Source organism: Equus quagga, chromosome 12 (assembly GCF_021613505.1).
Source record: "Equus quagga isolate Etosha38 chromosome 12, UCLA_HA_Equagga_1.0, whole genome shotgun sequence".
NCBI classification, from domain to species: domain Eukaryota; kingdom Metazoa; phylum Chordata; class Mammalia; order Perissodactyla; family Equidae; genus Equus; species Equus quagga.
The window spans coordinates 32,342,551-32,368,835 of record NC_060278.1 but is presented as its reverse complement, the minus strand read 5'-3'; the positions used below and the strand labels follow the sequence as shown (position 1 = coordinate 32,368,835).

The following is a 26,285-nucleotide window of genomic DNA, read 5'->3' as shown; positions in this document are numbered from 1 at the left end:
TCTGCTGTGTAGACCCACGCTCCGCTCCTTCGTTATGCTTTCATAGACATCATAGATCAGTATATGTGTCCACTACAGAATATAAATGCTGTGAGCAGGGACCCTGCCCACATATGCTCATCGTCAGCTCCCCAGCACTCAGGGCAGTGCTTGGAAAGCGTAGCTGCTCAATACATTTGTTGAATGAATAAATGGCTATTTTTTATTGAACGTTTAGGTAGAGGAAGAAGAACCCACTGGATACATTTGATTTGAAAAATTTCTTCCAGTGATGACCAAAGTACTGCTGGAAAGAAGGTAAGAAAGTCAGTGCAATTGCTAAGGTAAAGTAATGATTAGAATGACCTTAATTTCAAACACTTGGAGTTTTCACTTCATATATTATACTCACCTTGTATATTTATCCTAGAGTAGCTTCCTTCTAACTTCTCACTACACTTCTGAATGGCCAGTTGGTATGTTCTTGGAAATATCAACCACTTTAGTATTAATCTAATAAGCAAAGTGTAATTAAAGGACAAATAAGCTACAAAAAGTATAAACCAACAACATTCTTATTCTGTTTTGAATTATCAAGGATAAGTAGAAATTACCTCTATTTTTCTAGAGAAAGTGTAGCATCGACTTAACATAGTTGGTTTATTCTACAAGTTTGGTTCCCAGATAAATTGATTTCCATAATGGTGAAAAAAGCTAATAAATAACATCAAACATGCCAGTGATTTTAAACTACCTATTTCCTGTGGGTGTAGAGTGATTTCAACTTTCATATCTAGAAATCCAAAAAGATTTCAGTGAGGGAAGTGTTATTATCCTAGTATGTTAGCAGCTTTTGTTTTTTGTGATCATTTATTATGTGGAGACTGAGCTGAATACCGTGGCATTTACTCCTTTTATTGCATAATTAGCTAGAGACCAATTCTAGAAGATACCTTTCTTCAATCTTTTGAGGTGTGTAAGCTCCAGATTTTATATATATTTATATGAAAAATTCATCATGTAGGATTTATTCACCAAACAAAAAATACATCTATCTTTTCTTTTCCCCTAGGTCTTAGATCCAGTGAAATGTGGGTTTCTTGCTGAGGAAGAACTAATCAAGTAAATGACTGAAGAAGGTGAGAGCGATTTACTACTTACGACAGTGACTTATTTAAGTGATTAATAATTTAACAATTATAAAAAAACTCTAGAGGATACTTTAAAGGCAATAGTTCTGGTTAAAATGAGCTATTTACTATTTCTATTATTTTGGTTTTGGAGTGGTTTCTGTTTTGTAGGGGTAAGAGGAAAGAGGGTAGGTTAGGGGAGATGGATGTTGCCATATAGGATTTTGTAAAGTGTAATGATACGTCTATAAACTGAAGTCATCTCATTCACGTAGAGTATTCCTAGAAAAAAAGGTCTGCCACCTGGAAAAGGTGAGCTGTCAATCACCATAAATTAATGCCTGTTCCTAGACTGAAGATTTGTATTGTATATAAAAAATCCTTTTAAAGAGCTTTTCAGTTGGTGAAGTTACAGATAATACAGCCTCAAGTGGATATAAATTCATGCAAGAATTTTTAGTTCTTTATGCTAATTGGACCAAATGTATTTGATTTGAACTGGAATTATACACACACACACACACGTACATAATACCTGCAGACCTACGTATGCCAACATATTTCCTTTAGGAATTCTCTCTGCTTAGGCTGATGTATACGTTTGGTTTCCGTGAATGGCAGGAGCCTAGTGGACGTTCTCTTGAAACTATTCTCTTACTGGTCACCTCCACTCGTCCCACACAAAGTTAGAGTTCTGTCTCCTTTGTTTAGTTCGCTTGTTCATAGATTGAGTCCTGAGTGATTCAGTTGCTCATCACTCGAGGTAGAGTCAAAGTGCAAGTAATTTTGAGTAGGGAAGACTAAGACTAAGTCTACATGCACATCTGGTTGGACTATTTGGACTGATCCATCATTGGGTGAGAATACAGGGAATGAGAATAAGGTGATATGACAGTCACAGCTGCCACCGAAGAACTTATGACATTGTTAAATTTTCTTAGGATTAACTTTGCTGAAAGGACTTTCAAAGCGTCAGCCTCTTAATCCTAAGGATTAATTTAAGTGAAGTAAATCCTAGATTATCTTAGGTAACATGAATTTAGTCAAAATGGCCAAAACAGTTCAATATCATTAGTATGGTGTGCCTACTGTGTGTAGGCGAGGGGTGCTAAGTGCAGGGAGAGGTAATGGTACGAAAATCTGCTCCCTTTCTCAAGGATGTTATAGTCTTATTGGGGGGAAAAACTAACTTATAAAACAATTTCAATATAAGACAAGAGAAGAAAGTGCGTATCAGACAATCAGTGTGGGCCAGACCAGCCTGGAAAGATGGTCTGGGAGACTTAAAGAGAAAATCAGTTTCTTAAGAAGGTAGAACTCCATGCTGCTTTCCATCGTGGCTGCACCAGTTTCACTCCCACCAGCAGTGTATGAGGCTTTCCTTCTCTCCACATCTTCTCCAACATTTGTTGTTTCCTGTCTTGTTAATTATAGCCATTCTGACCGGAGTGAGGTGATACCTCATTGTAGTTTTGATTTGCATTTCCCTGATAGCTAATGATGTTGAGCATCTTTTCATATGCCTGTTGGCTATCCGTATATCTTCTTTGGAGAAATCTGTGTTAAGATCTTTTGCCCATTTTTTAATTGGATGTTGGGTTTTTGGTGTTGAGCTGTGTTAGTTCTTTGTATATTTTGCATATTAACCCGTTATCTGATATATGGTTTGCAAATATCTTCTCCCAATTGTTAGGTTGTTTTTTTGCTTTGTTGATGGTTTCCTTTGCTGTGCCAAAGCTTTTTAGTTTGATGTAGTCCCATTTGATACTTTTAAGTTTGTTGCTCCCATTTGTAGCACCTCATCTATATCTGAACCCATTCTCATCTTTTCTCAGTCTAGGGGGAAATGGTGTTCCTCTTCTTACCCAAAGACCTTCTCTGATCCTTCCCATCCCCGCCAACTCTTCTGATGTTGCTCCATCATTCATTCATTCCATCCTTTCTAATTTATCCAACGCAGTGTTAAACATTGGCATGACAATGGTGGCTGAGAGCCACTTCAGTCTAGCAGGGAAAACGACTGTTTAGCAAGCAGACTCTTCCAGCTGATGGTGGCAGACTGGACACATGTGTTTACATACACCACCATCCTACCCCACCGTGGTTGCTTTGAAATCCCCTAAGAAAGGAACTGACACTACTAGTTAGACATGACAGACTGAACACACGTTTATCTCGGCACTTCCCTGGTTTCTCTGAAAACCTCAACAAAACAACAGAGCAATCTTTTAAAAAGAACACACCCACAAGAGTAAATGGGAGGGTGCCACATAAAAAAAAAAAGAAGAAGGTAGAACTTCTACAGATGAGCTATTGAGAGCAGGGGTAAAATCTTAGGCATTGTAGCACCCCCACACATGATAAGTCTTAACAGATGTTTGTTGAATTAATGAATGAATGAGCAGATGCATGAAGAGTGGGGAAAGGCCATTGAGAGGGAGACGAAGATTGATAAAACAGTGTGAACAAAAACTAGGAGGTAGAAGGGAGCATACCATTTCGGGAACCTGTGAGAAGGTGGGGCCCAGAGGGTCTTCCTGGCAAGCAGTAGGAGGTGACTCTAGATTGAAGTCCTGGGACGAGATCATGGAGGCCTGGGCTCAGGAATTCTGAATTCATCCTGCGGGCAGTGGAGAAGCATGGTGGGGTTTTGAGCAGATGAGTCACCCAGTGCAAGAGCGATTGTGGGAAGGTTGGTGTGGTGCTGATAGGCTTGTTAGATGAGTGAGAAAGAGGTTAGACCAGGGATACCAGTTGAGAGGCTGTGTCAGCATTTTGAGGTCCCCTACTAAGGGCCTGATCTGGCAGTGGCAATGGGAATGAGAGAAGAGCTTGATCCAACAGGACTGTGTACAGCAGGATCCTCGGGTCACGATGAGTAACAGAGAGCAGGGGACAGAGATGGGAGCTGAGTCCAGTCAGCAGGCTTTCACTGGGGTGATGGGTGTGACGGTAATGCTACTGACTGAAATAGGGAAATCGGGGATGGGCTGCGGTGGATACAGAGACAGTGCAGCTTTTCACACCATCCCCAGAGCGTTCATCAGTTTGAGACTATGCATTCTAAATGCCCAGGATGTCGTATGATGGACATAATACACCACACGAAGTCACATTCCTACACGATGGAGTCCACGTGTGTCCAGCCCTGTGTGTTGCGTCAGACAGCATTTAGCAGCAGGGAAGATCTCAAAAAACTTTTTTAAACAAACACATGTTGCTGCCCATGTGCCCAGGTAATGTTCTAAGTGCTATTTAAATAATAACACTTTAATCCTCATAACAACCCTATGAGATAGGTAGTATTACCAGCATCTCTGTTTTACAGACAGGGAAACTGAGGCACAGAGGGGTTAGTGACTTGCCCAGGATCTTAAAGCTAATGAGACACCTTAGCGTTGGAACCCAGGGAGTCTGACTCCCAAGCTTGTGCTTTAATCATTAAGCTGTTTTCCTCCCGTCCTTAATCGAACACTGCATGTCTCTTCCTTGCCCAAGGAAGCAGTGGGACCACCTCCTGCATTGTACGGTGAGCAAGGCCTTGTTCTGAGCAGTACTGTGGTCGTTGAGTTTGTGGACCTTGAGCTGGATGCTGGCGTTCAGATCCAGCTCTTCCACTCCTGTCTGGGGCAGGCTGCCTTGTCTCTTCGTGTGCTGGTGTTCTCAGCTGTAAGTGGGGGTGGCAGTGCTTACCCCTCTCAAGGTGGTTGGGAGGTTACCTTAGTTAACATGTGTGAAGCACTTGGATCAGTGCCTGGCACACAGTAGTTCTCGTCAGTGTTTGTTATCAGTGTTCTTTGAAGGACTTCCATGGTGCCCATCAGAGTTCATCAGCAGAGGATTTAGTGTTTAACCATCAGGTATAGGAAAGATTCAGAATTTGTCTGTCTGGGTATTTTAGCAGTCTTTCTTTTATTAGGATGTAAGCATGATTTCAGAAGAACGTGGCACATTCCCCTTGTTTGATAATACTATTGTCATTGTTATCAAAATCTTCACTTGAATGATTTCTGTATTATTAACTGAATTCCACCTCAGAAAGCATTGTTTGTAGAGAGGTGACTTCAGCTCAGAAAGGCGGTGTCCTCAGGCCTTGGTAACTTACCTGCTGGGATAAGGCTCTTTAAGGGGGGGGGGGGCGGTGTGGATGTCTCTGTATTTTGTTTAATCAGGACAAAGTTTTACTTCAATAGTTGATGTAAACACTTCCTCAGTTTGCTTTTCATCTTGGTGAGCCCAATATCCAAGAGGCCTTCAGCTGTTATATGAATCCAACTAAAGCCCACAGCTTTTCTATCCAACTTTTGTTTTCATTTGACAGCAACACTGGGCCAAACTATAACAAAGGGAACTGTTTTGAAATGGTTGATGAATGGCATCTGTCACTGGGTTCAGCTGGCATCACTAAGCTGGCCATACCTGGTTAGGCAATATTCAGAGATGTAATCAATACAGTTTCAAGTCTCTGTGATCTGCTCTTCAGCGATTTTGCACAGCAACCATTTAATCCTGTCTTCATACCCTTATGAAATATAATGATGAGACTCCCTATAAAACTGGGACCTCAGGTTAATTCTTTGACAACTTCAATGGTTTTAATTTAAATAAATAAACAACCTTACTCATGATGTCTTTGTCTTCTAGCGTTTGGGCTGAAATAATCGATTTCGTAGGTTGCTTGGGCTACAATATGTGCAAGTAGAATAAGTGCAGGATCTGCCAGGGCACAGCAGCGCATGCTCTGTGACCCTCCGGAAGGTCGGGACATGCTGGCTCTGCAGCCCAGGGAGAGTAACTGGCAACACAGTGGGGGCGTGTGGGGCTCCACTGCGATTAAGCGGGCTAGTGGAAGGAGAAAGGGAAACACAGAGGATCGCAAATGATGGATTTCCCTTCTTGTCCCTCCCAGGTGAGCCTTTTTCTCAGGAGGAAATGGAAGAATGTTGTCTGCTGCTGTTGATCCAGAATCGAATTCAGTTCATTACAAGGACTACATAACAATGATGGTGACAGATGAGACTTAAACACTTTAAAGACTTAATTTCCAATTGAAAGGATAACTTAAAAAATTGTCCTTGTTAATTTCACATTTTATAATTTCTACATATGATAACTAATGCTTTGTGAGCTATTTCAATATATTTTGTTTTTTAAAGATGATCATAACAATTTAAAACAAATTTATTTAGTATATCTATCCTTATGAAATGACACATTGCTAATTATTTTGAAACTGTTCTTAAAATATTTTAACATTATCCATGGATTGTTGTTAATTTCCTATAATAAAACCCAGGTTGCTTTCAAATTAATTAAGCAGACAGAATGAAGAATGGCTCGAATGACCCAAGGTTTGACATATAAAGATCTTGAGAGGAGGCAGAATGATCACAAATTGAAAATGAGTAGCAATGTAATGAAAGCTTCTTTACTAAATATCAGACACTTCAGCAATCTGAATGTGGGAGAAGAGTTATTGAAATGAATATTAATAATTAATTCCTTATGAGTGACAGTTATAATAACATACTATAAACATTTGAATGTGCTGGCTCAGCATGTTACCTTGATGAAATAGCTAAAGAGGTTGAGATGATTGAATCTAGAGAAGAGAAGACTGAATGAAAACCGATGATGTGAGGAAGTGGCATTCTTTTCTGGTCTTTAGAATTCTTACCTGTTTAGAATACCTGTCATGGGAATATTGTCCTGAATATCAAGTAAGAATTTTGTGAAATGTTATGGCATGTAGGAGGTGCAGCTGCTTACAGAGCAGAATAAAGTTATCTGAGCACAAGGAGTCCCAGTGGAAAAAGACACAGGGGTTTACAGGCAAAGGGGAAAATAAGGTAAAGGAACGAAGACCCTTCCATCACCTGGGTGTTCTTCCATACACATGCACGTGCACACACACACACGTGCACATACTGATCTCTATTTAAAGATGCTTCCCCACTACATGTGTGTACATAAGTACAAACATTTCATGTTGCTTGTGAGTCTTCCTCCTAGGCATGCAGTCTTGACCCCCAAGAGAGGAGGCTGTTCCTCAAGAGACTGTCACTGTTCATTCCTTCATGAAACATGTACTGAGTATCATTACATAATGTGCGAGGAACTGGAGTAGCGAGGTGACTCCGTCTTAACTAATCGAGGTCACAGTTCAGTGAGGGAGGCCTGTGATCAGTCAGCAGCCGCAGTTCAGGCAGGGGCACATCTGGGTACTATGGAAGTGCATAAGAGGGGCAGCTGCCTCAGCTTGGGAGGAGCTTTCTGAGAGACAGAAGATTCTAGTGAGTAGAGAAGGCTTCCCAGAACAGATGACATCTGACTTAAAGACGAGTGGTTTACTAAGTGGGCAGCAGGACACAGGGTATTTCAGCAGGGGAGCAGTAAATACAAAAAGCCCAGAGGTGTCATGAAACATGGAGCAATCCAGGAATTTAGAGTAGTTCAAGATGTTTGGTGTTTAGGAGATTTGGGGGACATGGTGAGAGATGGAATTGGAGTGGCAGATATGAGCCGTGTTGTTAAGGATGTTGGGCTAGATGTACAGTTCAGGTTTTAATGTTAGGGTTTGGGCTTCTGAAGGTCATAGAGAAGGAAAGGTCATTTGTAAATAGCACAGAAAATAGACTGGAAGAGTCAAGACTAGAAGGAGGGAGACCAGGCGGTAGGCCATTTGGTTGGCGGGAGGAGATAGGTTGGGAAAAGTCAAGCATGAGTCCCAGGTTTCTGGCTTGGACAATGGGTAAATTATAGTGCTATGCATTCAGATAAGAGATCCAAGAAGCCAGTGGGGTAGCGTTAGAGTGTGTGCTGGTGCCTAGTGCATCATCCCAGGCAGGACTTGATTGAGGCACCGAGACAGCTCTGGGCCATCTTCTAGAAGCCCGTTACCCTGCATAACCCTCTCATGCCAGAGAAATGCGGTCTGGCAAATTAGCTCCAGTGTCTTCTGAATCGAATGGTGATGTCATGTTCTCTTTCCACGGAGAGGCTCCCCTCACAGAAGGATGCCTCAAGGTTGGGCAGCCCCAAGTCTCAGCTTCTAGAATTCTTTCAAAAGTCCCAGCTGACGTCAAACTTCATACCCTGTCTCAAGGAAGGTCTATCTCTTTGGTAGTCATAAGAGTTAGCTTAATGGAATATGATTAATTTTTTTATCTTTAGCACAAATTTGTCTGTTTTTTAAAGGCCACCAAAAAGTGCAGCACAGGCTTCCCACAGAAATCTCATTTTATCTCCTAGTTGCAGAGTAAATGTAGCATATTTGCACAGGGAAGACTTTACAGTCAAATCATTCAGTTTCTATTTTCCCTCTGTCAGTTACCTGCATGGCCCTCAACATGCAATGTAAGTCACAGTGGCATTCTCCTGGTGAGAAGAGGGCTTGCTCTCTTGTGTGGAAGTGTGCTTGTTCTTGGGATTCCATCTCCTGCAGAGCCTGTCATCCCCACCAGCCCTGCAGGGCCCTGTGAAAGGCAGCTTCTGCTCCCGCTCTGGGCTGGGGAAGCCACATGACTCAGGGCCCGGGGCGCAGGCCTGGGCGTCTGGAGATCCTTCACTTGGAGCCCGGCTTTGCCTGTGGCTCGTTCCCAGCCAGGCACATCCCTCCCGTGCACCCCTGTCTGAACATAGAGAGCCCCACTCCAGTCCTTCTTCCACCTTCCAGAAGCAGTGCGGATTCAGCCCCCTTTGCATGCACCCAATGCCCATGTGCCAAATGCTAAGAGACGAGAATGTCCAAGCCAGTGGGCTGGTGGGGTGCTCTCCAGCAGTCTTACTCTCTGTGGAATGGACGGCATGGAGACCTTCCTCTCCGTCCTTCCTGCTTTGCTTCCTTGCCCTTTTCTGCCTGCTTCCAGAGAAGTCCCTGCTTGTACAGCCAGTTCCTGTAGAAGATCACTGTCACTGTGTCGCCCCTTCCAGGCAGGGTAAGTGAGCAGAGAGCCTCGTGCATGTGTGCCCACTTGTGTCAGGAAGGCGGCTGTCTCCTAGGCCTGCCTGCTTCTCAAAGTGTGACCACAAGTCCCCTGCTGCAGGAGCACCTGGAGGGGAGCTCATGGGAAATGCAGACTCCCGGCTCCATTCCAGACCCCTAACAGAACCGCTGGACGTGGGGCCCAGGAAACCACATTCTTAACACATTGAACACTCAGGGGAGTGTTATGCTCACACTACAGTGTGAACCACTGTCAGGGGCAGAATTATGCTGTGAAAGTGTGGGGTTTGGAGCTGGGCTCTGCCACTTACTGGTGAGGTGATTGACACAGACATTTAATATTGCTGAGTCTTGATTTGTAAAGTAGAAAGAAGACCCACCTCACAGGGCTGGTGTGAAAACTAAATGAGGTAGTAAAAGTGAAAATTCTTTAAAGGTTATAAGGGATGACACCAATTATTATTTATAGGAAATAATAATATTTCCTCCTAGCTAGTGAGGAAGGGGAGGGGGAGGGAAAGGGGAGGGGGAGAGAGGCAGAGAGAAGGAGCCCCGAGCCTGGATGTGCACTGTCAGAGTGGGAAGGAGGCAGGGAATCATTTAATTAGTCTGTGTGATGCGGGTGCCGAGCGGCTGAGGTGCTGGTGGAGAGGTACCAGGAGATTTGCCATCATGGCACTATTCAATATAAGCTGTAAGTTTGTTTCTAGAAGTGAAATCAGGAGGTTTTAGGAGATGGTTTGTCTCTCTTTTTAAAAAAATTGTGGTAAAAAACAGCATAGAATTTACCATCTTAACCATTTTTAAGCGTGCAATTCAATAGTGTTAGTATATTCACGTGGTTGTGAAATAGATCTCCAGAACTTTTTCATCTTGCAACACTGAAATGCTATACCCATTAGATGACTCCCTTTCCCCCGCCGCCAGCTCCTGACAACCACCATTCTACCTTGTCTCTATGAGTTTGACTACTCTAGAGACCTCGTATCAGTGGAATCATACAGTATTTGTCTTTTTGTGACTGGCTTATTTCACTTGGCATAATGTCCTCAAGGTTCATCTACATTGTAGCATGTGATGGGATTTCCTTCCTTCTAAAGCCTGAATAATATTCCATTGTATGTACAACCTCATTTTTTTTATCCATTCATCCATCAGTGGACACTTGGGTTGCTTCCCCCTCTTGGCTGTTGTGAATAATGCTGCTAGGAACGTGAGTGTGCAAATATCACTTTGAGACCCTGCTTCCAGTTATGTACCCAGAAGTAGGATTGCTGGGTCTTTCTTCTGTTTTAAAAATTTGCTATCAGTCATGGTCCTTTTAGAGCAGCATGAAATTACTCATCTCACCTACTGAAGAAAACTCTCTTACTCATTTGAGGAAATAGCATTTTATTTTTCTTAAAAAAATCACACAGTTGAAAATTTGGGGCCAACTCTAGTTCTCTGGAGAAGGAGGTAAGATAAAATAGCACGTCCTGAAATTTGGAACATATGTGTATATGGTAGCTGCACAAAGTGCCACATATCTCTCCTACTTCCCTATTGCATCTTCAGCTATGCAGAAAGAAATCTGGAAAGAGGCATCTAACTCCTTTATCACTGAGTTTATGACATTTATTAAAGTATGGATTATCACCTGAGTTTAGCTAAAAAATGTCAGGGTTTGTTTTTGTGTGCTGACACTTAGTTTTTAAATGTCTTGCTGGCTGTGCTGGCTCCTTCTAGGCCTGGTTACCAGCTCCAGGCAGGGTATTCACTGAGGCAAAGTTCATTGTCAGTGAAAGTAAAGGTAAATCTATTTTCCAACTAGTTTTCTTGAACATCTGCAGTATTTTTTAGTTACTTCTCATCAAATCAGGTGAGCCTGTTATTGCTTTTACCTTGTTCTGTGTCTGATGAAGAGCTCGTGTGGGGATAGAACTGTCAGCTCCACCACTTTCTAGCTGCCCACTTCTGCTCAGTTCAAGGTTACTTTGTAGGAAGATTTTTAAGCCTCTAATCAGTTTATGAGGGCTAGTTTTGTTAAAACTAGGCAACATCTGTGAATCCTCCACTTAACTGGGTCCCATAAATTTAGTAATGACCCTGCACCAAATGAGGGGAAAGTGTGTAGGGATGAAGCATCCCAAGGCTGCCCTCGGCACCTGCCTGCCTTCCTGACGTCAGACTGTGTGACACACAGAGCCAGTGAAGATACTGGTGTCCATCCATATTGCATATTGGTAAGATCTATTTCTAATCTTGAAGATAACATATAAATTATAATACAAATTTTAATTTTCTTTCTGCACCCTAAGGAATGATCTTGTGTACACAGCAGGGCTCACTTTCAGGATGAGTAAACGGTCTTTTGGAAAAAACAATGTTAGATGTAAAACACTCTAAGAATCATTACAGTACTTTTAAAGCAATGCATGGCTATTAAAGAGAAATTGGAAAATATCAGTAAGCAAAAAAGAAGAGAAAGCCCAAGAATATGTACCTCTATGTAACTTCTTCAGAATATCACTATGGAATCCACCGGTTGGGATTCTTGACCATAAGGACAGACACTGCCCGTTTAACTGAAGCAGAAGGGGAGTCACTGGAAGTCACCTCGTCTGAGGACAGGCTATGCACAGAGCCCACAGGAGCCAGCGGCCAGGCTTGGGGCAGACAGGAGCCAAGCGTGCTCCCAGGGCACAGAAGCAGGGAGCAGGACAGAGCAGCCATCTCATGGCTGGCCCAGCCTGTCGAGGGCGTGGCTGTGGGGGGCTGCCTCGCACTGCTCGGGGCAGAGTCCTGGGAGAGACAGTGGGAGCTGGGGAGACCCAGCTCCGAGGCATCTGCCAGGAAGGCGGGAATCATCCAACCATCTGCACCCTCCCCTACACCCAACTTAGGGGAGAACACGCTCCAGGAAGAAGTCAGGTGCTGCTGGGGAGGAGAGAAAGGACCACAGCAAATATTTATCAGATGGAGGCTCATATGACACGTGCTGTTACGTAGTATGCACTTTAATTCGTCGTGAACACTCTTTCTGTGTTAATGTATTTCACCCAAAATATAAGTTTAAGCCACTGAATAGTATCTAATTATTGGGATGTACCTTAATTTATTTAACTAATTCCTTACTCCTGGTCTTTTAAATAATTTAAAGTTTTTGTGTATTATAATAAATTATAGTGATCATCCAGGGAGTTAAATCTTAATTGTTTTCTTAGAATGCATTCCCCAAAATGGCACTATTGGGTCAACTTTAAGAAGATGGGGACCTATTTTTAAGCTTATTATTAATGTGTTTTAAACTATTGCAGACCGTTCTCAGATCCTAAAACTTCATCAGCATGTTTTTCTTTGTGATTTTGGAATTTGATAGGCAAAAAATAGTATCTCATTGGGGCCGGCCTTGAGATGTAGTGGTTGAGTTTGTGTGCTCTGCTTCAGTGGCCCTGGATTCACTGGTTTAGATCTCGGCCACCGACCCACGTACTGCTTATCAAGCCATGCTGTGGCAGGCTTCCCAAGTATAAAATAGAGGAAAATGGGCATGGCTGTTGGCTCAGGGCCCATCTTCCTGAGCAAAAAGAGGAGGATTGGTGGTAGACGTTAGCTTGGGGCTAATCTTCCTCAAAAAAAAAAAATAGTATCTCATTGATTTTTAATTTTTTTGGTTGAATTTTATTTTTTTACTTAATTTTTTTAAATATTTATTTTTTGCGGTAACATTGGTTTATAACATCATATAAATTTCAGATGTACATCATAATATATTTTGAATTCTGTATAGATTACATCACGTTCACCACCCAAAGACTAATTACCATCCATCACCACACATGTGACTAATCACCCCTTTTATGCTCCTCTCTCCCGCATTCCCTCTGGTAACCATCAATCCAATCGCTGTTGCTATGTGTTTGTTTGTCGTTTTTATCTTCTACTTATGAGTGAGATCATATGGTATTTGACTTTCTCCTTCTGACTTATTTCACTTAGCATAATACCCACAAGAGGTATTCATGTTGTCACAAATAGCCAGATTTCATCATTTCTTATGGCTGAGTAGTATTCCATTGTGTATATATACCACATCTTCTTTATCTATTTGTCCCTTCATGGGCAGCTAGGTTGCTTCCATGTCTTGGGTATTGTGTATAATGCTACAATGAACATAGGGGTGCATGCATCTTTATGCCTTTGTGTTTTCAAGTTCCTTGGATAAATACCCAGCAGTGGAATAGCTCGATCATATGGCAGTTCTGTTCTTAATTTTCTGAGGATACTCCATACTGCTTTCCATAGTGGCTGCACCAGTTTGCACTCCCACCAGCTGTGTATGAGGGTTCCCTTCTCTCCACATCCTCTCCAACACATTGTCTCCTGTCTTGTTAATTATAGCCATTCTGATGGGAGTGAGGTGATATCTCATTGTAGTTTTGATTGCATTTCCCAGATAGTTAATGATGTTAAACATCTTTTCATGTGTTTGTTGGCCATCTGTATATCTTCTTTAGAGAAATGCTTGGATCTTTTCCTATTTTTTAATTGGGTTGATAGTTTTTTTGTTGTTGAGATGTATGAGTTCTTTGTAAATTTTGGATATTAACCCCTTATCAGATATATGGTTTGCAACTCTCTTCTCCCTATTGTTAGATTGTCTCTTCGTTTTGCTGATGGTTTACTTTGCTGTGCAGAAGAAGCCTTTTAGTTTGATGTTTATTATTTCTACTGTTTACCTGGCCTGGTCAGACATGGTACTTGAAAATATGCTGCTAAGACCGATGTCATAGAGTTTATTGCCTACGTTTTCTTCTAGAAGTTTAATGGTTTCAGATCTTACATTCAAGTCCTTAATCCATTTTGAGTTGCTTTTTGTGCATGGTGTAAGATAATGGTCTACTTTCATTCTTTTGCATGTGGCTGTCCAGTTTCCCCAACACTATTTATTGAGGAGACTTTCCTTTCTCCATTGTATGTTGTTGGCTTCCTTGTCCAAGTTAGTTGTACATATATGTGTGGGTTTATTTCTGTTCCATTGATCTCTGTGTCTGTTTTGGTGCCAGTACCAGGCTGTTTTGATGACTATAGCTTTGTATTATGTTTTGAAATCAGGGAGTGTGATACTTTTTTCTTAAGAGTCCTTTGACTATTTGGGGTCTTTTGTTGTTCCATATAAATTTTAGGATTCTTTGTTCTATTTCTGTGAAAAATGTTGTTGGAACTTTGATCGGGATTGCATTGAATCTGTAGATTGCTTTAGGAAGTATGGACATTTTAACTATGTTAATTCTTCCAATCCAAGAGCACAGAATATCTTTCCATTTCTTTGTGACTTCTTCAATTTCTTTCAATGTTTTGGTGTACAGATCTTTCACTTCTTTAGTTGAGTTTATTCCTAGATATTTTATTCTTTTTGTTGTAATTGTAAATGGGATTGTATTCTTAATTTCTCTTTCTGCTACTTCATTGTTGGTGTATAGAAACACAACTGATTTTTGTATGTTGATTTTGTATCTTGGCACTTGACTGTATTCATTTATTATTTCTAAAAGCTTTTTAGTGATTCTTTAGCGTTTTCTATATGTAAAATCACGTCACCTGCAAATAGTGACAGTTTCCCTTCTTCCTTTCCAATTTGGATCTCTTTTATTTCTTTTTCTTGCCTCATTGCTCTGGCTAAGATTTCCAATAGTACGTTAAATAAGAATGGTGAAAGTGGGCATCCTTGTCTGGTTCCTGTTCTTAGAGGGATAGCTTTCGTTTTTTCTCCATTGAGAATGATATTAGCTGTGGGTTTGTCAAATATGGCCTTTATTATGTTGAGGTATTTTCCTTCTATACCCATTTTAGTTAGAGTTTTTATCATAAATGGATGCCATATTTTGCCAAATGCTTTCTTTGCATCTATTGAGATGATCATGGGATTTTTATTCTTCGTTTTGTAAATGTGGTGTATCATATTGATTGATTTGTGGATGTTGAACCATCCCTGCATCCCTGGAATGAAACCCACTTGAACATGGTGTATGATCTTTTTAATATATTGTTGTATTTGATTTGCTAGTATTTTGTTGAGGATATTTGCATCGATGTTCATTAGTGATATTGGCCTGTATTTTTCTTTTTTGTGTGTTGTCCTTGTCTGGTTTTGGTATCAGGGTAATGTTGGCTTCATAGAAGGAATTAGGAAGCTTTCCTTCCTATCAATTTTTGGAAGAGTTTGAGAGGGATAGGTATTAAGTCTTCTTTGAATGTTTGGTAGAATTCATCAGGGAAGCCATCTGGTCCTGGACTTTTATTTTTTGGGAGGTTTTGGATTACTGTTTGATCTCCTTACTTGTGATTGCTCCATTCAAATTCTCTATTTCTTCTTGATTCAGTTTTTCAAGGTTGTATAATTCTAAGAGTTTATCCATTTCTTCTAGATTATCCAATTTTTGATGCATAGCTTTCCATAGTATTCTCTTATAAATTTTTGTATTTCTAAGGTGTTCATTGTAATTTCTCCTCTTTCATTTCTGATTTTATTTATTTGAGCCTTCTCTCTTTTTTTCTTGGTAAGTCTAGCTAAAGGTTTTCAATTTTGTTTATCTTTTCAAAGAACCAGCTCTTGGTTTCATTGATTTTTTTCTATTGATTTTTTGGTCTCTATTTCATCTACTTCTGCTCTGATATTGTTTTCTTCTTTCTGTTGATTTTGGGTTCTATTTATTCTTCTTTTTCCAGTTCCTTTAGGTGTACTGTTAGATTTTTAAATTTAATTTAAATTTTTTTTGAGGAAGATTAGCCCTGAGCTAACTACTGCCAATCCTCTTCTTTTTGCTGAGGAAGACTGGCCTTGAGCTAACATCCATGTCCATCTTCCTCCACTTTATGGGGGGAGGCCTACCACAGTATGGCTTTTGCCAAGTGGTACCATGTCTACACCTGGGATCTGAACCAGTGAACAATGGACTGCTGAGAAGTGGAACGTGTGAACTTAACCACTATGCCACCAGGCTGGCCCCCTACTGTTAGATTATTTACTTGGTATTTTTCTTATTTATTGAGGGAGGCCTGAATTGCTAGAAACTCCCCTCTTAGAATTGCTTTTGCTATCTCCCATAGATTTTGGCATGTTGTATTTTCATTTTCACTTCTCTCCAGGTATTTTTTGATTTCTCCTTTGATTTCTTCATTGATTCAATTGTTGTTCAGTAGCATTTTGTTTAATCTCCACCTATTTGTGGCATTTCTGGTTTTCTTCCTGTAGTTGACTTCTAGTTTCATGCCTTTTGGGTCAGAAAATTTGCTTGGTATTATTTCGATCTTCTTAACTTTATTGAGACTTGTTTTGTGGCCTAATATGTGATTAATCCTGGAGAATGTTCCATGAGCATTTGATAAGAATGTGTATTCTGTGGTTTTGGATGGAATGTTCTGTATATATCTATGAAGTCCATCTGATCTAATGTGTCATTAAACGACAATGTTTCCTTATTGATCGTCCGTTTGGATGATCTATCCATGGGTGTAAGTGGAGTGTTAAAGTCCCCTACTATTATCATGTTATAGTCTACTTCTCCTTTTGTGTCCATTAATAATTGCTTTATATATTTAGATGCTCCTATGTTGGGTGCTTAGATATTTGCAAGTGTTATATCCTCTTGTTGGATTGTTCCCTTATCATTATGTAGTGCCCTTCCTTGTCTCTTGTTACAGTTTTTGTTTTAGAGTCTATTTTGTCTGATATAAGTATTGGTACCCCAGCTTTCTTGTCTTTGCCATTTGCATAGGGTATCTTTTTCTATCCCTTCACTTTCAGTTTGTGAGTGTCTATAGATTTGAAGTATGTCTTTTCTATATGGGTCTTGTTTTTTTGTCCAATTGGCCACCCTATGCCTTTTTATTGGAGCATTTAGTCCATTGACATTTAAAGTAGTAATATGTACTTATTGCCATTTTGTTACTTTTTTTCTGGGTGTTTTAGTATTTCTTCTCTGTTCCTTTCTTCTTCTCTTGCTCTCTTCCCCTGTGGTTTGATGGCTTTCTTTAGTAGTATGTTTGACTTCCTTTCTCTTACTTATTTGTGTAGTTATAGGTTTTTGGCTTGTGATTACCATGAGATTCATATATAATAACCTACGTATATAGAAATCTATATTGAGTTGATCATCTCTTTAGTTTGACCTCTTTCTAAAAGCTCTACTCTTTTACTCTCCTCCTCCCACATTTTATGTTTTTGATATCATATTTATCTAACCTCTTATTTTGTGTGTGTATCCATTATTCTCTTATCATTGAAATAGGTAGTTTTAGTACTTTTGTCTTTTAACCTTCATATTATCTTCATAGGTGGTTGATCTGCTATTTTTGATAATTTTCTTGTTCCTATTTGTGGTCTTCTCTTTCCCATTTTAATAAATCCCTTTAGCATTTCTTGTAGAACTGGTTTCTTGGTGATAAACTCCTTTAAATTTTGCTTGTCTGGGAAACTCTATCTCTCCTTCCATTCTGAATGATAACCTTGCTGGGTAGAGTATTCTTGGCTGTAGATTTTTTTCCTTTCAGCACTTTAAATAAATATATCATGCCACTCCCTTCTAGCCTGTAAGGTTTCAGCTGAGAAGTCAGCTAATAGCCTTATTGGGTTTTCTTTGTATGTCACTTGTTACCTTTCTCTTGCAGCTTTTAGGATTCTCTCTTTATCATTAATTTTGGACATTTTAATTATAATGTGTCTTGGTGTGGTCCTCTTTGGGTTCATCTTGTTTGGTGCTCTCTGTGCTTCCTGTACTTGGATATCTGTTTCCTTCTTAGGTTAGGAAAGTTTTCAGCTATTATTTCTTCAAATAGATTCTCTGCCTCTTTGTCTCTCTCTTCCTCTTCTGGGACACCTATAATACGAATGTTAGTGCACTTGATATTGTCCCAGAGTTCGCTTAGACCGTTCCCCTTCTTTTTAATTCTTTTTTCTGTTCAGCATGGGTGATTTACTCTAGTCTTTCATCAAGCTTGCTTATCTGTTCTACTGTATCATCTACTCCACTATTGAGTCCCTATAGTGAATTTTTCATTTTCCGTATTGTATTCTTCAGCTCTGACTGGTTCTTTTTCATATTTTTCAATTCTTTGTTGATGTTCTCATTGTGTACATCCAGTCTTCTGCCAAGATCAGGGAGCATCCTTATGACTTTTTGCTTAAACTCTTTGTCAGGTAGATTGCTTATTTCTGTTTCATCTAGTACTTTTTCTGGGGTTTTGCCCTGTTCCCTTTCTTGGAACATATCCCCTTGCCTCCTCATTTTGGCTCTTTCTCTGTGCTTATATCTATGTGTTAGGTGGGTCACCTATGTTTCCTGATCTTGGAGAAGTGGCTTTATGTAGGAGACACCTTGTGAGGCCCAGCAGTGTACTTCCCTCTCATCACCAGTCCAAATGTTCCACGAGTGTCCCCTGTGTGGGCTACATGTGTCCTTCTGCTGGGGTAGGGTTGCTTATGATGCAGGTAACAAGGGAGTCTAGGCCTACCTCCCCTAGCTGGCTGTTTGTAAGTCAGGTTTCGGGAGCCCCAGCACAGTTGACTGCAATGTCTAATAGCACACTCCTATTGCAGTTTTTCTGTTAAGTGAGTAGGTTCCCAGTGTGGCTGGTTGTTAGGCTCAGGGGCTTACAATTGTTGTAGACCTCAGTCCTGCAAGGCTGTTGTCAGCCCTCTTAGGATTGCAGCTGAGTGGGGCTGGCCCCAGGCATGGGAGCGCTCAATTGTTTCAGGTTTTAGAAGCTGGGGCTGATCCCCTATGTGGCTGTTTGAGAAGCACAAGTCTGCTGCCACTGACAAGCCCCAAACCCCACAGGTCCACACACACTGTTAACACAGTCTTGGCCTGTGCACATGTCCCAACCCCTGGAGCATACTCAGTCACCCGACTGCAGAGGCCCCCCCCACACTCCACCAACACCCCACCCACTCCACCTGCTCTTCATGCCCACCTTGCCCCACAGAGGTGGACACAGTCTCCTGCCTGCAGAGGATCCAGGCACCCAGTCTATGCAGGCCAACATGCAGCCTGAGGGCTTGCCATTGGGTGGGGCCAGTCCCTAGGGTGGGGCTACTTGCCCTGGCTGAGCTGGATTAAATCTGTGCTCTAGCGGGTAGGGCAGATCCCTGTGCTAACAGGCCAGAAGAAGAACTCCAGTGGCGTCTGCCAATGTCTTTGTCACCCCACCTATACTAGGTCACAGTAATGGCTGCTGCCAATGTCTCAGTCTCCAGAGAGGTCTCACCTCTCACCAAGATGCACCCAGAGCCTGCCAGGTGAATCTCTTTTCATCAAAGGACTGTGCACCTTTCTGGTGATTTCAGGTTGCATCAGTCATCTGACAATAACCCTCCTCTTGTTGGGATGTAATTGTCTATGTGAGGGATAAAGCTTTCGGTATTATTAAAATCCTCCTCATAATCACTTACCTTTGTCTGATGGATCTATCAGTTTCTCAGAGTGATGTATTAAGAAATAATATAGTATCTGTAGTATTTATATTTTTCTTAAAATGAGTTATTTTTTGCACTTGAATCTTCTTTCCTGTATCCTACCATGTGGTAATCATCTGGAATTTTAGAATGTGTTTTAATGACTTGTTTAAAACTAATGTAATTTAGATACACTGATTATTTTCTTTTCCTCATGATTCCTGTTATGTTTTTCTGGGTTCACATTTCGTCCTCCCGACATACATTCTTTCCTGCCTCTTTCACTGGAGGCCTGTGGGGAGTGAACTCAGAGTCTGTCTATGTGCCAGAAATGTCTTTCTCTTTCTTTAACAGAGAGTTTGGCTCAGTATTTAACTTTGGTTCTGAGTGTTTTTTCCCTTCCTTGTTAGGGTATTTAATGCTTCTGAGCCTCCGTCTCTCTAGCTATGAAATGGGAACGCAGTCCTCAAGATGGTGGACATCACTGAGATGACGCCTGCAGAGCTGGCCAGTCGTGTTGCTGCGCAGATGCTAAGTAGTCAATGACATCAGCTGTTACGATCATTTTTATAACCTTCAGAGAGGGCGTTCTCAGAGAATGACTGTATAAGACTGAGGAGGCAAAGCTCACGCCAAAAAATGGAACGGGTGGCCCTCATGTAATTTTAGTTCTTAGGCCTTGGTGTCTTCAGCTGTGGTCATCTGCAGTCTGTTCCCACCAACCCCAGGTGGGACAGCACAGCCGGCCTCGTGTCCTGGCACTTTGGGCTGTGTGTTGTGGTGCCTTTGCTCTAAGTGGCTAGCTGGATTCAGTGTTGGAACAAAAAGACTGCCCTGATTTTCCCTCAGATCTTTTCCTTGTTATTCATCTTTACCTCCAGAGCAGACACGTCTGTAGTGTGGTCTTCCTCTAGGCCCCAGCTTCCCTCTGCTGCTCAGCAGTGGTGGTGAGGTGGCCTCTGTCTGGAATTCAGGGGATTCCTTAGAGCGTTTCTTTTGTCCCAGGCCCCATGACTAAAGTCAATGGAAAACTACAAGAAACCAATCCAGGCAGGACCAGCAATGGCCCAGACCCTTTGGGAATGTGGGTTGTGGTCCCCCCCAGGCAATGCATCATGACCAGCCCAGGTGCTTGCTGAAGGCGAAGGAGATATGAAATGGATGATGGAAGAAGGTAGTCATAACAACAAGCTATGAAAAGGTGACCAGCTACAAAAACAAGCATTTGATGGTTATAAATTTCTTCTTTAATCTGTTTTCAATAAGTTTGAGTGCATGATGTGTGTGTGTATGTTAAATTTATATCAAAGTGAAAAAACACTGGTGAAATTGAATCTAGTTGCAACTGTGGGACTTTCTTTGCTGACTCTCAGTTCATTTTTGACCATTGGAAACCCAAAGATGTAGTAAATTGTTCTCCTCTGCCATGCAGTAGACTCAAGACTTACTAAATATTGATACACGTGAGGTCAGCTCTCAGAAGCCTCATATCCCTGTGAGAGAAACCCCTTGGACACCTCCACCTCCCTCCCAGCCCTGGGCTAGCCCTGGGACCTGGCACTCCCCTTTCTCTTTGGAGGGAAGGTACAGCCTTCTCAGTGTTTCCGTTACCAAATCACTTGCCTGCATGGCTGTACCATGTCAGGAAGGGCCTGGGCTGCTGGGAACCAGCATTTGTCCTCAGCTTCTGGCTGTCCTGAGAAGGCGCCCTGGCAGAGTCCAGCCTGCAGTGTGTCTGAGTGACACTTGCAGCCATCGGAAAGGAGAGGATAACTCAGAAGTGCCAAGCAGCTCATTTGGGCCTTGTCTTGCAGGGTGTTTCCAAGGGATGAGGTTCAAAATGCTGTGTGGTAACCCTTTGAAAGCTCCCGGTCATGGGGTGGGTGCTTGGGGTGAGCCCAGAACAGTGTCCATTTACCACCAGATAGGAAGCTTTTCAGTATTTTACTTGGTAAGGCTGTGTCCATACATGTCCATGGATCATCACTTCTGTGGCATTCCCTGCTGGACTCCACCCACATTCCTCTCATGCCTCATCTTTCAAAGCTCCCAACAGGAAAGGTTCACACCCCCACTACATAACCACAGCATTAGACTGTGGGAAAGAACACGCCATCCAGGGGCTACATGCTTTATGGGCTTGGACCCCACTGCCCCTTTTGGATGAGTTGGTAGCAACACCAGCAAGTGTGTAAACAAGTGGATTGTCCACGCCCATGGGCCTCAGAACCACATGGGCCCAGAAGTCACCCTGGACAACAAGGGAGACTGTGGGGTCATTCCTGGCCAGGATTATGGTCCCTTATCCTGGCAAAGCAGAGCACATGGGTGATCCATCAGGCCTAGTCAGGGAGGAGGAACCAGGATGTATGTGACAGATAGCCTGGGGGTATCTAGGGAATTTCTGCCTTAAAGGGAATGGTATAAGGAAGGCAGGGATGCTGAGAATCCTAGTTCACAGGGAACATCATATTTATGGAATGAAGCCCAGCTGTAGCCTTAAAAGCTGCGTCACAAATCTTTCCCCTGGATACAAAACAAGCAGGGAAAGGCATTCCGAGTCATGCACAACGATACCAGGAGGATTCAAGCCTAGGTCAAGGGTGAACACAGGGCCCCCAGAGGGGCCTGAGTGGGGAAGAGTCCTGCCTGCCCTTAGTCCATCTGCACAGGACCTTCCTCTGGCCTCATCCTTTCCACATGCATGTTTTGAGCTTTTTACATTATTTTCCCCACTTAGAGCTGATGCAATTCCAGAGATCAAACTAGAAAACTACAAGTTCCTAAAACCTGCTAAAAAAAAACCTCAACAAGAGAAGCAGAAAATATTCTCTTTTCTTCCAAAGCTGCAGAAAAGCAGGCAATCTCTTGGGGCAGGACATAGTCCTGTCTGGGGCTATTTTCAAAGGCGCCCACATTCCAGTGGCTGTTGCTCTGCCTGTGAAAGTCCTTCCAACCTGTCAATTAGGGGAAATCTGGGGGGCTGCCTGTGCTCCTGGAGCAGGTGAATGATACTGAGATGAACTTGTTCCCTGAGTGAGAGGAACTTGGGTGTGTCCTCACCAGCCAGGGAGGGGCTGTCCCTTCTCCCTTCTCCCATATCAATAAGCTGATGACCTGGAAAATTTCTTGATTCATGGAGAATGTGAGATTCTGTGTCTCACTTACATGAGCACAGAAAGTGAAAGAACCACATCACAACTCCCAGGCTGTAAAGGAAACAGGATTTTAATAGACTATTCATATCTACTATTTACTATTTACAATTAATGAATATTGTCCCTCCAACAGGAAAATAGGTGCTGGGGGAGAGATACAAGGGAGCTGGGGTGGGGTTGTCCCCTCTCTCTTGGGCTTCAGGGGACCCCAGGAATCAGCTTACAATGTTCCCCTTCCCATCAGGTGGGAGGAGCTGGTTCAGTGCATTCCAGCTGTGACCCCGCTGCTGAGGATGGGGCTGTGACCTGCCAGTGGTACGAGGCTCAGAGTTGGGGCCTGGTGGCTGAATAGAAGAGTTGGATTACCTTGGGGGGCCACCTCTAGAATCATGGCCTTCCTCCCCACCCCTTCTGCATTGCGTGCTCCAGGCCCTGTGTGTAGTGCTGTACAAATATGTACCCGATTTGTCCCTGCCATGTGAGTGATCATTTAGCATCACCTATTTCACAGAGGAGTAAACTGAGTCTCAGGAAGCTGAAGGGAATCTCCCCAGTCACAGGACTGGTCAGTGGTGGGGCTGGGCTCCCAGCGCCAGCTGTCCAGCTCCCTAAGACCAGCTGAGCCTGTAGCTTCACTGAACCCCTAGGATTCAGTCTCCACCGGCCCAGACACTCACTCACCCCTGACTGTGATGATGTCCGGTTCTTCTCGGTCTTGAGTATTCTGTTGGCGGACTAGGACTGGGGCTCCAGTCCATCGGGAGTCGCCTGAAAAGCACTGGGTAGTCATTTGCCTGAGAGACTCCTACCATCCCCTAAAAGAAGATAACCTTACAGTAACCAATCCACTTTCTTGTCTAGTGTATCTTCCTTGTTCCTGCTCCCTTCTGCCTAGAAAGGTCTTTCATTTTGTATAGCCCCTCAGAGCTCCTTTCTCCCTGCTAGATTGGATGCTGTCTGATTCATGAATTGTTGAATAAAGCCAATAAGATGTTTAAAATTGACTTAGTTGAATTTTGTTTTGTAACAGTTTAGTGACAGCAGTAGGGTCCAAAGGAGGCATCTGATGGCTTCAGGGATGAGAAACCCACAAAACCTTTGAGTCCTCCATCTTTTTCGCTGTTTCTGAGGGCCATGGGTAAGTTCTTCTTGGATCTGAGACCCACTGTCTTTGTGTTGAGTTCCTGATCTGAGTGGCTTTCCAGTCCAGGGTTAATGGGTCAGTCTAGACTGATAGGATGCTGTCATGAGTCTTACCCTTCGTTAGTCTGCAGTGCCAGGTAAGACTTAGTGGGTCAGCTTGAGCTGGCAGTTGGTTTTACCAGGTGCCTGAGTCTCTGACCCTTGGTTAGTCCACAGTCCCCATGTGTTGAGGTATGATGGTTCAGTCTGCAGTCCCCATGTGGTAGGATCTGCTGGTTCAGTCTGTTGTTCTTGCTAGGGGAGAGAAGTGGAAGAAATGTGTGCTCCATCCACACCCAGTCCTTGAAAACTTCCCACATGCATTTTACATGCATTCCCCTCTGTTGACTGTCGATGAGTTCTGAGGAAATGGTGAAGGCACTGTGGGGAGGAATGGTGGGTTTCTGCATGACTGTGTGGAAGAGTGCCACCCCCTCAACCTGAACAACCAGCCGGCACTTCTAGAAATGAAAGACATCCCATCACCATGTATTAGAAGACTCCTTATTGTGAAGGTGTCAACATTATCCAAAGAGATCAACAAGTGCAGTGTAGTCCTTATCAAAATCCCAATGACAGTTTGTGCTGAAATAGAAAAAAATCATCCTAAAATTCTTATGGAATCTCAAGTAAGCCCAAATACCCAAAACAATCTTGAAAGGAGGTACTAGGTTGGAGGACTCATTCTTCTTGATTTAAAACTTACACAAATTACAATATCAAAAAAGCATTGTAATAACATAAAGACAGACATATAGACCAATGAAACAGAATTGAGAGCCCAGAAATAAACTCTCACCTATGTGCTCAAGTGATGTTTGACAAGGGTGCCAAGATTGTTCAGTGGGGAAAAGACAGTCTTTTCAACAAGTTGTGCTGGAAAAGTGGATATCTACATTCAAATAATCAGCTTGGACCCTTACCTAATACCATATAGAAAACTTAATATCCAGTGGATCGAAGACCTAAATGTAAGAGCTAAAATATAATACCCTTAGAAGAAAACATAAGGCAAAAACTTTACAAAGTAGGATTTGCAATGATTTCATGGATAGGACATCTAAGGAGCAGGCAATAGATAAGAAAATACACACAGTGGACTTCATGAATAGTAAAAACTTTTGTGCCTGAAAAGACGTTATCAACAGAGTAAAAGCACAACCCAGAGCATGGGAGACGATCTTTGCAAACCATGTATCTGGCAAGGCCTTAATATTTAGAATAGACAGAGAACTCCTAACTCAACAAAAAAAATAACCCAAATCAAAAATGAACAAAGTACTTGACTAGACATTTCCTCAAAGAAGATATGCAAATAACCATTAAGCATATGAAAAGATGCTCAACATCACTAATCATTAGGGAAATGCAAGTCAAACACAGTGAGATACCATCTCACATTCATTAGGACAGCATCTTTCAAAAAAAAAGAAGAAAAGAAAATGTGTTGGCAAAGATGTGGAAAAATTGGAACCCTTGTGACTATGGTGGGAATGTAAAATGATTTAGTTGCTATGGAAATCAGTATACCAGTTCCTCAAAAAAATTAAAAATAGAATTACCATAGGACCCAGCAATTCCATTTCTGGGTATATACACCCAAAAGAATTGAAAGCATGTTCTTGAAGATATATCTGCATACCCATGTTCATGGCATCATTATTCATAATAGGTAAAACATGTAAGCAACCCAAGTGTCTGTCCAGGGATGAATAGATAAGCCAAATGTGGTGTATACGCACAATGACATATTATCCATCCTTAAAAAGGAGGGACATTCTGAGATATGGTACACCATGGATGAACCTTCAGAATATTATGCTAACTAAAATAAGCCACAAAAATACAACCGTGTGTGATTGCACTTCAATGAGGTACCTGAAATAGCCAGATTCAGAGAGACAGAAAGTAGAATGGTGTTTGCCAGGGGTTGGGAGGAGGTGGGGATGGGAGGTTATTGATGAATGGGTACAGAGTTTCAGTTTGAAAGATGAAGAGTTCTGAAGATGGATTGTGATGATGGTTGCACAGCAGTATTGTGTTTAATACACTTAAAATGCACTTAATGAACTTAATGTTCTTAATGACATGTACACGCAAAAATGGTGAAGATGGTAAATTTTATGTTATATGTATTTTACCTCAATAAAGATATATTTTACTCAAAAAGGGCAAATACAAAGAAATGAGCAGAGGGCACTTTAGTCTTACAATTTGTCTCTTCTGTTTGACCCTGATATTTTGTCCCAGCCATTTTACCTGAGACGACTTTGATCAGACCAAATGTTTTGATTCTGTGACTAATAAAACCTTGAAATTAGAATTATACAAAAGACGTAAAAATTTGTGTTGAAATGTTTCTTTGGGTTTTTTTGCTGAGGAATATTATCCCTGAGCTAACATCTGTGCAAATCTCCCTCTATATTTTTGTATGTGGATCACCACCACAACAT

The 26,285-nt window shown here is 41.9% G+C and overlaps 1 protein-coding gene across 1 annotated transcript in view; it reads left to right on the top strand.

The window, feature by feature from the left end:
* Nucleotides 1-6,133, top strand: part of EFCAB2 (EF-hand calcium binding domain 2) — a 66,613-nt gene extending 60,480 nt beyond the window's left edge. The window contains 5 exon segments of the mRNA XM_046678002.1: nucleotides 218-297; nucleotides 909-951; nucleotides 1,052-1,118; nucleotides 6,019-6,045; nucleotides 6,048-6,133. Coding sequence (XP_046533958.1) covers nucleotides 218-297; nucleotides 909-951; nucleotides 1,052-1,118; nucleotides 6,019-6,045; nucleotides 6,048-6,133 — 303 coding nt within the window.
* The last annotated feature ends 20,152 nt before the right edge of the window (nucleotides 6,134-26,285 follow it).